Genomic DNA, 14,164 nt, shown 5'->3' with positions numbered 1-14,164 from the left:
GTTAAGATTCCTAAGATTCTATCCTTCCTTCAAGAAGGATTGGAAAAAGGATTATCTGCAAGTTCCCTGAAGGGACAGATTTCTGCCTTGTCTGTGTTACTTCACAAAAAACTGGCAGCTGTGCCAGATGTTCAAGCCTTTGTTCAGGCTCTGGTTAGAATTAAGCCTGTTTACAAACCTTTGACTCCTCCTTGGAGTCTCAATTTAGTTCTTTCAGTTCTTCAGGGGGTTCCGTTTGAACCCTTACATTCCGTTGATATTAAGTTATTATCTTGGAAAGTTTTGTTTTTAGTTGCAATTTCTTCTGCTAGAAGAGTTTCAGAATTATCTGCTCTGCAGTGTTCTCCTCCTTATCTGGTGTTCCATGCAGATAAGGTGGTTTTACGTACTAAACCTGGTTTTCTTCCAAAAGTTGTTTCTAACAAAAACATTAACCAGGAGATTATCGTACCTTCTCTGTGTCCGAAACCAGTTTCAAAGAAGGAACGTTTGTTGCACAATTTGGATGTTGTTCGCGCTCTAAAATTCTATTTAGATGCTACAAAGGATTTTAGACAAACATCTTCCTTGTTTGTTGTTTATTCCGGTAAAAGGAGAGGTCAAAAAGCAACTTCTACCTCTCTCTCTTTTTGGATTAAAAGCATCATCAGATTGGCTTACGAGACTGCCGGACGGCAGCCTCCCGAAAGAATCACAGCTCATTCCACTAGGGCTGTGGCTTCCACATGGGCCTTCAAGAACGAGGCTTCTGTTGATCAGATATGTAGGGCAGCGACTTGGTCTTCACTGCACACTTTTACCAAATTTTACAAGTTTGATACTTTTGCTTCTTCTGAGGCTATTTTTGGGAGAAAGGTTTTGCAAACCGTGGTGCCTTCCATTTAGGTGACCTGATTTGCTCCCTCCCTTCATCCGTGTCCTAAAGCTTTGGTATTGGTTCCCACAAGTAAGGATGACGCCGTGGACCGGACACACCTATGTTGGAGAAAACAGAATTTATGTTTACCTGATAAATTACTTTCTCCAACGGTGTGTCCGGTCCACGGCCCGCCCTGGTTTTTTTTTAATCAGGTCTGATAATTTATTTTCTTTAACTACAGTCACCACGGTACCATATGGTTTCTCCTATGCAAATATTCCTCCTTAACGTCGGTCGAATGACTGGGGTAGGCGGAGCCTAGGAGGGATCATGTGACCAGCTTTGCTGGGCTCTTTGCCATTTCCTGTTGGGGAAGAGAATATCCCACAAGTAAGGATGACGCCGTGGACCGGACACACCGTTGGAGAAAGTAATTTATCAGGTAAACATAAATTCTGTTTTTTTTTTTAATCTGTTTTTTGCATTAAGGGGTTAATCATCCATTTGCAAGTGGGTGCAATGCTCTGTTAACTTATTACATGTACTGTAAAAATTTCGTTTGATTTACTGCCTTTTTTCACTGTTTTTCAAATTTTGACAAAATTTGTTTCTCTTAAAGGCACAGTAACGTTTGTAATATTTGCTTGTTAACTTGATTTAAAGTGTTTTCCAAGCTTACTAGTCTCTTTATTAGTTCTAACATGTCTAACATAGAGGAGGCTCTGTGTTTATTATGTTTAAAGCCATGGTGGAACCCCATTTTAGAATGTGTACCAGATGTACTGATTTCATGTTAAACAATAAAGATCATTTTTTGTATTTAAAAACATTATCACCAGAGGATTCTGTCGAGGGGGAAGTTATGCCGACTAACTCTCCCCACGTGTCAGACCCTTTGACTCCCGCTTTAGGGACTCACGCTCAAATGGCGCCAAGTACATCAAGGGCACCCATAGCGTTTATTTTACCAGAGGATTCTGTCGAGGGGGAAGTTATGCCGACTAACTCTCCCCACGTGTCAGACCCTTTGACTCCCGCTCCAGGGACTCACACTCAAATGGCGCCAAGTATATCAATGGCGCCCATAGCGTTTATTTTACAAGACATGGCAAAGGTTGTGTATAATACACTGGCAGCAGTATTAGTCAGACTACCTGAAATAAAGGAAAGCAAAACAGCTCTGGGGGTAGATACAGAGCATACAGACGCTTTAAGAACCATGTCTGATACTACCTCACAATATGCTTAGTCTGTGGGTGATATTTGTGACTCAGGGAAGATGATTTAACCTGATTCTGATATTTCTACATTTAAAATTTATGCTTGAGAACCTCCACTTGTTGCTCAGGGAGGCTTTAGCTGCTCTGAATGAATGTGTACAATCGCAGTGCCAGAGAAATTGTGTAGACTGGATAAATAATATGCAGTGCCGGTGTGTACTTATGTTTTTCCAATACCTAAAGAGGTTTACTAAAATTTTTCATAAGGAATGGGATAGACCAGGTGTGCCGTTCTCTTCCTTTCCTATTTTTTAGAAGAATGTTTTCTAATAGTTGCCACCACACGGGACTTATGGCAGACAGTTCCTAAGGTGGAGAGAAGAGTTTCTACTCTAGCTAAGCGTACCACTACCTCTGGCGAGGACTGTTGTGCTTTTTTAGATCCAATGGATAAAAAATGTTTATTCAACAAGGTTTTATCCTGCAGCCCCTTGCACGCATTGCTCCTGTCACTGCTGCTGCGGCGTTCTGGTTTGAGTCTCTTGATGAGGCTTTACAGGCTCCATTGGATGAATATATTTGACAAGCTTAGAGCACTTAAGCTAGCCAATTCCTTTGTTTTCTGATGCCTTTGTTCCTTTGACTAGACTAACGGCTAAGAATTCTGTTTTTTACTATACTGGCGCGCAGAGCGCTATGGCTTATATCATGGTCAGCTGTCGTGACTTTAATAAATAAGCTACTTAACTTCCCTTCAAGGGGCAGACCCTATTCAGGCCTAGTTTGAAGGAGATTATTACTTATATCACTGGAGGAAAAGATCATGCCCTTCCTCAGGACAGGTCCAAATCAAGGGACAAAAAAGGACTCATTTTCGTGCCTTTCGAAAATTCAAGGCAGGTGTGGCATCAACTTCCTCTAAGGCAAAATAAGAGGGAACTTTTGCTCAGTCCAAGGCGGTCTGGAGACAACCGGACCTGGAACAAAGATAAGCAGGTCAAGGAGCCTGCTGCTGCCTCTAAAACAGCATGAGGAACGGACCCCTATCTGGTATCGGATCCTATAGGGGGCAGACTTCATTCTTCGCCCAGGCGTGGGCAAGAGATGCCCAGGATCCCTGGGCATTGGAAATTATACCCCAGAGATATCTTCTGGATTTCAAAGCTTTCCCCCCCAAAAAAGGGGAGTTTTTGCCTTTCACATTTATCTGCAAACCAGATAAAGAAAGAGACATTCTTGCATTGTGTACGTGACCCATTCAGTTCCAATAGAGGAACAGGGACACAGTTTTCCTCAAATCGGTTTGTGGTTCCCAAGGAAAGGAAACCTTCAGACCTATTTTGGATCTAAAAGATCTTAAACAAATTCTTTAGAATTCTATCATTTAAGATGGAAACTATTCGTACCATCTTAACTATGATCCAGGAGAGTCAATAGAGGACTACAATGGATTTGAAGGATGCTTATCCTCACATTACGATGCATAAAGATCACCATCGGTTTTTCAGGTTTGCCTTTCTAGACAGGCATTACCAGTTTGTAGCTCTTTCCTTTGGGTTAACTACAGCCCCTAGAATCTTTATGGAGGTTCTGGGGTCACTTTGGCGGTCCTTAGGCCGCGGGGCATAGAAGTGGCCCTTTATTTAGACGACATCCTGATACAGGCGTCAAAAATCCAAATTGCCAAGTTTCATACGGACGTAGTACTGGCATTTCTGAGATCGCATGGGTGGAAAGTGAACAAGGAAAGAGTTCTCTATCCCCAATATCAAGGGTTTCCCTCCTAGGGATTCTGATAGATTTTGTAGAAATTAAAATTTACCTGACGGAGTCCAGGTTGTCAAAGTTTCTAAATTTCTGCCGTGTTCTTCATTCCATCTGCGCCCTTTGGTGGCTCAGTACATGAATGTAATCGGCTTAATGGTAGCGGCAAGGGACATAGTACCGTTTGCACGCCTACATTTCAGACCACTGCAACTATGCATGCTCAGCCAGAGGAACGGGGATTACACAGATTTGTTCTCCTGTTAAATCCGGACCAAGAAACCAGAGATTCTCTTCTCTGGTGACTATCTCGGGTCCATCTGTCCAAGGGTATGACCTTCCGCAGGTCAGATGGGACAATTGTTACAATAGATGCCAGCCTTTTAGGTTGGGATACAGTCTGGAACTCCCTGAAGGCTCAGGGATAGTGGACTCAGGAGGAGACCCTCCTTCTAATGAATATTCTGGAACTGGGAGCGATATTCCATGCTCTTCAGACTTGGCCTCAGTTAGCAACTCTGAGGTACATCATATTTCAGTCGGACAATATCACGACTGTGGCTTACATCAACCATCAAGGGGGAACAGAAGTTCCCTAGCAATGTTAGAAGTCTTAAAATAATTCACTGGACAGAGACTCACTCTTGTCTAAAAGCTATCCCTATCCCAGGTGTTGAGAACTGGGAGGCAGATTTTCTAAGTCGTCAGACTTTTCATCCGGGGGAGTGGGAATTCCCTCCGGAGGGGTTTGCACAAGATCAAGCAGGAGAGTGCTTTGGTGCTTTTGACAGCGCCTGCGTGGCCACGCAGGACCTGGTATGCAGATCTGGTGGACATGTCATCCTTTCCACCACGGTCTCTGCTTCTGAGACAGGACCCTCTACCTCAGGGTCTTTTCAACCATCTAAATATAACTAATCTGAGATGGACTGCCTGGAGACAGAACGCTTGATGTTATCAAAGCATGGCTTCTCCGAGTCAGTAATTGATACCTTAATACAGGCATAAAAGCCTGTCTCTAGGAAAATTTAACATAAGATATGGTGTAAATATCTTATTGTTATGAATCCAAGGGTTACTCATGGAGTAAAGTCTGGATTCCCAGGATATTATCTTTTCTCCAAGATGATTTTGAGAAAAGGGTTGTCAGCTAGTTCTTTAAAAGGACAGATTTCTACTCTGTCTATTCTTTTGCACAAGCATCTGGCAGGTATTCTAGACGTTCAGGCATTTGGTCAGGCTTTGGTTAGAACCAAGCCTGTGGTTAAAAATGTTGCTCCGCCATGGAGCTTAAAGCTGGTTCTTAAGGTTCTTCAAGGAGTTCCATTTGAACCTTTTCATTCCATAGATATCAAACTTCTATCTTGGAAAGTTCCTTTTTGGTAGCTATTTCCTCGGCTCATAGAGTCTCCGAGTTATCTGCGTTGCAATGTGATTCTCCTTATCTGGTTCTCCGTACGGATAAGGTAGTCCTGTGTACCAACCTGGGTTTTTACCTAAGGTGGTATCTAACAAGAATATCACTCAAGAGATTGTTGTTCCATTCTTGTATCCTAATCCTTCTTCAAAGAAGGAACGTCTATTACACAATTTGGACGTGGTTCGTGTTTTAAAGTTTTACTTACAAGCTACTACAGATTTTCATCAAACATTCACCTTGTTTGTTGTCTATTCTGGACAGAGGAGAGGTCAAAGGACTTCAGCAACCTCTCTGTCTTTTTGGTTAAAAAGCATAATTCATTTAGCTTATGAGACTGCTGGACAGCAGCCTCCTGAAGGTATTACAGCTCATTCTACTAGAGCTGTGGTTTTCACTTGGGCCTTTTTTAAATGTGGCTTCTGTTGAACAGATTACAAGACGGAGTCTTGGTCTGCGTTTCATACTTTTTCAAATTTAACAAATTTGATACCTTGCTTCTTCGGAGGCTATTTTTGGGAGAAAGGGTTTTTTACAGGCAGTGGTAACTTCCGTTTAAGTACCTGCCTTGTCCCTCCCATCATCCGTGTACTTTAGCTTTGGTATTGGTATCCCATAAGTAATGGATGATCCGTGGACTGGATACACTTAACAAGAGAAAACATAATTTATGCTTACCTGATAAATTTATTTCTCTTGTAGTGTATCCAGTCCACGGCCCGCCCTGTCACTTTAAGGCAGGTAATTTTTCCATTAAACTACAGTCACCACTGCACCCTATGGTTTTCCTTTCTCTGCATGTTTTCGGTCGAATGACTGGTAATGGCAGTTAGGGGAGGAGCTATATAGCAGCTTTGCTGTGGGTGGACTCTTGCAACTTCCTGTTGGGAAGGAGAATATATCCCATAAGTAATGGATGATCCGTGGACTGGATACACTACAAGAGAAATAAATTTATCAGGTAAGCATAAATTATGTTTTTCTTAAGGATCCGTACATACTGCATACTTTTTTTTAAATCTAAAATCTGATAGCACACCACACTTTTTAACAAGTATTATAATAATGTTTGCTTTGATTTTTTTACAGTACATGCTGCAGTAATTGCAATTAATGAAGCCCTAGACAAAGGCGTTGCTACCCAAACAATGACTACTTTGAGAAACCCAAATGCAATTTTGTCTAATGTTGAAGAAGGCTATGCCCAGGAGTACCACAACAAACTTTCAGAAGCCAAGAAAATAAAAGAAGACAATGCAAAATTAAAGGTAGCTTCTTAGTGTTATCACTCTGTAATTTACCAACCTTACTAATATTGATAAATGTGCTTAAATATGCTCTTGACTTGCATTCTTCTTAATGGTAAATGCTTCACCATGCAGAACTGCATTAAATTACAGTAAATACAAACATGATAATGCATAAATACATTCTTCTTATTGGTAAATGCTTCACCATGCAGAACTGCATTAAATTACAGTAAATAAAAACATGATAATGCATAAATACATTCTTCTTATTGGTAAATGCTTCACCATGCAGAACTGCATTAAATTACAGTAAATAAAAACATGATAATGCATAAATACATTCTTCTTATTGGTAAATGCTTCACCATGCAGAACTGCATTAAATTACAGTAAATACAAACATGATAATGCATAAATACATTCTTCTTATTGGTAAATGCTTCACCATGCAGAACTGCATTAAATTACAGTAAATACAAACATGATAATGCATAAATACATTCTTCTTAATGGTAAATGCTTCACCATGCAGAACTGCATTAAATTACAGTAAATACAAACATGATAATGCATAAATACATTCTTCTTAATGGTAAATGCTTCACCATGCAGAATTGCATTAAATTACAGTAAATACAAACATGATAATGCATAAATACATTCTTCTTATTGGTAAATGCTTCACCATGCAGAACTGCATTAAATTACAGTAAATACAAACATGATAATGCATAAATACATTCTTCTTAATGGTAAATGCTTCACCATGCAGAATTGCATTAAATTACAGTAAATACAAACATGATAATGCATAAATACATTCTTCTTATTGGTAAATGCTTCACCATGCAGAACTGCATTAAATTACAGTAAATAAAAACATGATAATGCATAAATACATTCTTCTTATTGGTAAATGCTTCACCATGCAAAACTGCATTAAATTACAGTAAATAAAAACATGATAATGCATAAATACATTCTTCTTAATGGTAAATGCTTCACCATGCAGAACTGCATTAAATTACAGTAAATAAAAACATGATAATGCATAAATACATTCTTCTTATTGGTAAATGCTTCACCATGCAGAACTGCATTAAATTACAGTAAATAAAAACATGATAATGCATAAATACATTCTTCTTATTGGTAAATGCTTCACCATGCAGAACTGCATTAAATTACAGTAAATAAAAACATGATAATGCATAAATACATTCTTCTTATTGGTAAATGCTTCACCATGCAGAACTACATTAAATTACAGTAAATAAAAACATGATAATGCATAAATACATTCTTTGCTAATAATTGCTCCTAAATTTTTTAATTTAGGGGTTGTGGTTTTGTCTCCTCTTAATAAGTGTGTCGTACCTACTGCTTTTATTTTGTGAGCACTGAGAATAGCAGCATTTGGTATAATACACATAAAATGAAATAGCAGATGAATCTAAAGCTATGGTTTTAGGTTGAGCAAACAAACAGCAGGAAGTAAAACATAATTTGACAAAGAGAATTGATCATGGCTAAGTTGTTGCTCTTTATTAGGCTTATTCCCCCATTAGAGAGAGACAAATGCTCAGGGTACCCATCTAAACTGCTAAAACTTAGAGGTTTAATAATGTTCTGATTTTTTTTTTAATATTGAGATAGGGTTTGATGCCAAATCAACATTGTGCTTTTTGGCTCTGTAATACTCACTCTGTAATAATAGTGATTACATGTTTGTATATGTAACCCCTGCATTGTCTTAATGTGTCTCTCAAAGGGGCATAATAATACTCTTATATGAGCATAACTAAAAACATCTGGCGAGCCAATTACAAGAGGGACGTGTGAGTAGACTCCATTCATTGGCTAGCTCCCAGTAATGCTGCTCTGGAAGTGACTTTAATAATGTGTTAAACTATTTGTAGTGGTTAAACTCATAGTTATATTCAAGCAACAGTGCAATAATAAAATCCTATTATACTATTATCTTTTTTGTCCCTTTAAAGAGACATAGTTTGTATGCAATTCAGATCTTTTGCAGGAAAGTCTACTGAACACTTACCTTCAGGGGTACCATAGCCAGGCCTCCAAAGCAATCCTCCTGTACTCCTGTAGTCTACAAGCCATTACTCCTGCGATTCAACTCATGGCCTCTAGGAGGAGGCAAAGATTCCCTAAGACCACTCTGTTATTCCAGTCTCACATATACTCTTTTCTCCAACATAGGTGTGTCCGGTCCACGGCGTCATCCTTACTTGTGGGATATTCTCTTCCCCAACAGGAAATGGCAAAGAGCCCAGCAAAGCTGGTCACATGATCCCTCCTAGGCTCCGCCTACCCCAGTCATTCTCTTTGCCGTTGTACAGGCAACATCTCCACGGAGATGGCTTAGAGTTTTTTAGTGTTTAACTGTAGTTTTTATTATTCAATCAAGAGTTTGTTATTTTAAAATAGTGCTGGTATGTACTATTTACTCTGAAACAGAAAAGAGATGAAGATTTCTGTTTGTATGAGGAAAATGATTTTAGCAACCGTTACTAAAATCCATGGCTGTTCCACACAGGACTGTTGAGAGAAATTAACTTCAGTTGGGGGAACAGTGAGCAGTCTTTTGCTGCTTGAGGTATGACACATTCTAACAAGACGATGTAATGCTGGAAGCTGTCATTTTCCCTATGGGATCCGGTAAGCCATTTTTATTCAGACAGTAAATAAGGGCTTCACAAGGGCTTATTAAGACTGTGGTCATTTTCTGGGCTAAATCGATTCATATATTACACATATTTAGCCTTGAGGAATCATTTAATCTGGGTATTTTTGTTAAATAATATCGGCAGGCACTGTTTTAGACACCTTATTCTCTAGGGGCTTTCCCTAATCATAGGCAGAGCCTCATTTTCGCGCCGGTATTGCGCACTTGTTTTTGAGAAGCATGACATGCAGTCGCATGTGTGAGGAGCTCTGATACATAGAAAAGACTTTCTGAAGGCGTCATTTGGTATCGTATTCCCCTTTGGGCTTGGTTGGGTCTCAGCAAAGCAGATACCAGGGACTGTAAAGGGGTTAAAGTTCAAAACGGCTCCGGTTCCGTTATTTTAAGGGTTAAAGCTTCCAAATTTGGTGTGCAATACTTTTAAGGCTTTAAGACACTGTGGTGAAAATTTGGTGAATTTTGAACAATTCCTTCATACTTTTTCGCAATTGCAGTAATAAAGTGTGTTCAGTTTAAAATTTAAAGTGACAGTAACGGTTTTATTTTAAAACGTTTTTTGTACTTTGTTATCAAGTTTATGCCTGTTTAACATGTCTGAACTACCAGATAGACTGTGTTCTGAATGTGGGGAAGCCAAGGTTCCTTCTCATTTAAATAAATGTGATTTATGTGACACTGAAAATGATGCCCAAGATGATTCCTCAAGTGAGGGGAGTAAGCATGGTACTGCATCATTCCCTCCTTCGTCTACACGAGTCTTGCCCACTCAGGAGGCCCCTAGTACATCTAGCGCGCCAATACTCCTTACTATGCAACAATTAACGGCTGTAATGGATAATTCTATCAAAAACATTTTAGCCAAAATGCCCACTTATCAGCGTAAGCGCGACTGCTCTGTTTTAGATACTGAAGAGCATGAGGACGCTGATGATAATGGTTCTGAAATGCCCCTACACCAGTCTGAGGGGGCCAGGGAGGTTTTGTCTGAGGGAGAAATTTCAGATTCAGGGAAAATTTCTCAACAAGCTGAACCCGATGTGATTACATTTAAATTTAAGTTGGAACATCTCCGCGCTCTACTTAAGGAGGTATTATCCACTCTGGATGATTGTGAGAATTTGATCATCCCAGAGAAACTATGTAAAATGGACAAGTTCTTAGAGGTCCCGGGGCTCCCAGAAGCTTTTCCTATACCCAAGCGGGTGGCGGACATTGTAAATAAAGAATGGGAAAGGCCCGGTATACCTTTCGTCCCTCCCCCCATATTTAAAAAATTGTTTCCTATGGTCGACCCTAGAAAGGACTTATGGCAGACTGTCCCCAAGGTCGAGGGAGCGGTTTCTACTTTAAACAAACGCACCACTATACCCATAGAAGATAGTTGTGCTTTCAAAGATCCTATGGATAAAAAATTAGAAGGTTTGCTTAAAAAGATGTTTGTTCAGCAAGGTTACCTTCTACAACCAATTTCATGCATTGTCCCTGTCACTACAGCCGCGTGTTTCTGGTTCGATGAGCTAGTAAAGGCGATCGATAGTGATTCTCCTCCTTATGAGGAGATTATGGACAGAATCCGTGCTCTCAAATTGGCTAATTCTTTCACCCTAGACGCCACTTTGCAATTGGCTAGGTTAGCGGCGAAGAATTCTGGGTTTGCTATTGTGGCGCGTAGAGCGCTTTGGTTGAAATCTTGGTCAGCGGATGCGTCTTCCAAGAACAAACTCCTTAACATTCCTTTCAAGGGGAAAACGCTGTTTGGCCCTGACTTGAAAGAGATTATCTCTGATATCACTGGGGGTAAGGGCCACGCCCTTCCTCAGGATAGGTCTTTCAAGGCCAAAAATAAACCTAATTTTCGTCCCTTTCGTAGAAACGGACCAGCCCCAAGTGCTACGTCCTCTAAGCAAGAGGGTAATACTTCTCAAGCCAAGCCAGCCTGGAGACCAATGCAAGGCTGGAACAAGGGAAAGCAGGCCAAGAAACCTGCCACTGCTACCAAGACAGCATGAAATGTTGGCCCCCGATCCGGGACCGGATCTGGTGGGGGGCAGACTCTCTCTCTTCGCTCAGGCTTGGGCAAGAGATGTTCTGGATCCTTGGGCACTAGAAATAGTGTCCCAAGGTTATCTTCTGGAATTCAAGGGGCTTCCCCCAAGGGGGAGGTTCCACAGGTCTCAATTGTCTTCAGACCACATAAAGAGACAGGCATTCTTACATTGTATAGAAGACCTGTTAAAAATGGGAGTGATTCATCCTGTTCCATTAGGAGAACAAGGGATGGGGTTCTACTCCAATCTGTTCATAGTTCCCAAAAAAGAGGGAACGTTCAGACCAATCTTAGATCTCAAGATCTTAAACAAGTTTCTCAAGGTTCCATCGTTCAAAATGGAAACCATTCGAACAATTCTTCCTTCCATCCAGGAAGGTCAATTCATGACCACGGTGGATTTAAAGGATGCGTATCTACATATTCCTATCCACAAGGAACATCATCGGTTCCTAAGGTTCGCATTCCTGGACAAGCATTACCAGTTTGTGGCGCTTCCTTTCGGATTAGCCACTGCTCCAAGGATTTTCACAAAGGTACTAGGGTCCCTTCTAGCGGTGCTAAGACCAAGGGGCATTGCAGTAGTACCTTACTTGGACGACATTCTGATTCAAGCGTCGTCCCTTCCTCAAGCAAAGGCTCACACGGACATAGTCCTGGCCTTTCTCAGATCTCACGGATGGAAAGTGAACGTGGAAAAGAGTTCTCTATCTCCGTCGACAAGGGTTCCCTTCTTGGGAACAATAATAGACTCCTTAGAAATGAGGATTTTTCTGACAGAGGCCAGAAAAACAAAACTTCTAAACTCTTGTCAAACACTTCATTCCGTTCCTCTTCCTTCCATAGCGCAGTGCATGGAAGTAATAGGTTTGATGGTAGCGGCAATGGACATAGTTCCTTTTGCGCGCATTCATCTAAGACCATTACAACTGTGCATGCTCAGTCAGTGGAATGGGGACTATACAGACTTGTCTCCGAAGATACAAGTAAATCAGAGGACCAGAGACTCACTCCGTTGGTGGCTGTCCCTGGACAACCTGTCACAAGGGATGACCTTCCTCAGACCAGAGTGGGTCATTGTCACGACCGACGCCAGTCTGATGGGCTGGGGCGCGGTCTGGGGATCCCTGAAAGCTCAGGGTCTTTGGTCTCGGGAAGAATCTCTTCTACCGATAAATATTCTGGAACTGAGAGCGATATTCAATGCTCTCAAGGCTTGGCCTCAGCTAGCAAAGGCCAAGTTCATACGGTTTCAATCAGACAACATGACGACTGTTGCGTACATCAACCATCAGGGGGGAACAAGGAGTTCCCTGGCGATGGAAGAAGTGACCAAAATCATTCAATGGGCGGAGACTCACTCCTGCCACCTGTCTGCAATCCACATCCCAGGAGTGGAAAATTGGGAAGCGGATTTTCTGAGTCGTCAGACATTACATCCGGGGGAGTGGGAACTCCATCCGGAAATCTTTGCCCAAATTACTCAACTGTGGGGCATTCCAGACATGGATCTGATGGCCTCTCGTCAGAACTTCAAGGTTCCTTGCTACGGGTCCAGATCCAGGGATCCCAAGGCGACTCTAGTAGATGCACTAGTAGCACCTTGGACCTTCAAACTAGCTTATGTATTCCCGCCGTTTCCTCTCATCCCCAGGCTGGTAGCCAGGATCAATCAGGAGAGGGCGTCGGTGATCTTGATAGCTCCTGCGTGGCCACGCAGGACTTGGTATGCAGATCTGGTGAATATGTCATCGGCTCCACCTTGGAAGCTACCTTTGAGACGAGACCTTCTTGTTCAAGGTCCGTTCGAACATCCGAATCTGGTCTCACTCCAGCTGACTGCTTGGAGATTGAACGCTTGATCTTATCAAAACGAGGGTTCTCAGATTCTGTTATTGATACTCTTGTTCAGGCCAGAAAGCCTGTAACTAGAAAAATTTACCACAAAATATGGAAAAAATATATCTGTTGGTGTGAATCTAAAGGATTCCCTTGGGACAAGGTAAAGATTCCTAAGATTCTATCCTTTCTTCAAGAAGGATTGGAGAAAGGATTATCTGCAAGTTCCTTGAAGGGACAGATTTCTGCCTTGTCTGTGTTACTTCACAAAAAACTGGCAGCTGTGCCAGATGTTCAAGCCTTTGTTCAGGCTCTGGTTAGAATCAAGCCTGTTTACAAACCTTTGACTCCTCCTTGGAGTCTCAACTTGGTTCTTTCAGTTCTTCAGGGGGTTCCGTTTGAACCCTTACATTCCGTTGATGTTAAGTTGTTATCTTGGAAAGTTTTGTTTTTGGTTGCAATTTCTTCTGCTAGAAGAGTTTCAGAATTATCTGCTCTGCAGTGTTCTCCTCCTTATCTGGTGTTCCATGCAGATAAGGTGATTTTACGTACTAAACCTGGTTTTCTTCCAAAAGTTGTTTCTAACAAAAACATTAACCAGGAGATAGTCGTACCTTCTTTGTGTCCGAAACCAGTTTCGAAGAAGGAACGTTTGTTGCACAATTTGGATGTTGTTCGCGCTCTAAAATTCTATTTAGATGCTACAAAGGATTTTAGACAAACATCTTCCTTGTTTGTTGTTTATTCTGGTAAAAGGAGAGGTCAAAAAGCAACTTCTACCTCTCTCTCTTTTTGGATTAAAAGCATCATCAGATTGGCTTACGAGACTGCCGGACGGCAGCCTCCTGAAAGAATCACAGCTCATTCCACTAGGGCTGTGGCTTCCACATGGGCCTTCAAGAACGAGGCTTTTGTTGATCAGATATGTAGGGCAGCGACTTGGTCTTCACTGCACACTTTTACCAAATTTTACAAGTTTGATACTTTTGCTTCTTCTGAGGCTATTTTTGGGAGAAAGGTTTTGCAAGCCGTGGTGCCTTCCATTTAGGTGACCTGATTTG

At 41.3% G+C, this 14,164-nt stretch overlaps 1 protein-coding gene across 1 annotated transcript in view; it reads left to right on the top strand.

Moving 5' to 3' along the window:
- IQGAP2 (IQ motif containing GTPase activating protein 2) overlaps nucleotides 1–14,164 on the top strand; it is a 373,896-nt gene that overhangs the window by 17,268 nt on the left and 342,464 nt on the right. Inside the window, exon 3 of the mRNA XM_053701383.1 lies at nucleotides 6,350–6,528. Coding sequence (XP_053557358.1) covers nucleotides 6,350–6,528 — 179 coding nt within the window. The remainder of the gene's footprint in view (nucleotides 1–6,349; nucleotides 6,529–14,164) is intronic.

This window comes from Bombina bombina, chromosome 2 (genome assembly GCF_027579735.1).
Source record: "Bombina bombina isolate aBomBom1 chromosome 2, aBomBom1.pri, whole genome shotgun sequence".
Taxonomy (NCBI): Eukaryota; Metazoa; Chordata; class Amphibia; order Anura; family Bombinatoridae; genus Bombina; species Bombina bombina.
Note: the sequence above shows the minus strand (reverse complement) of the source record. Positions and strands in the feature narration are given on the sequence as shown.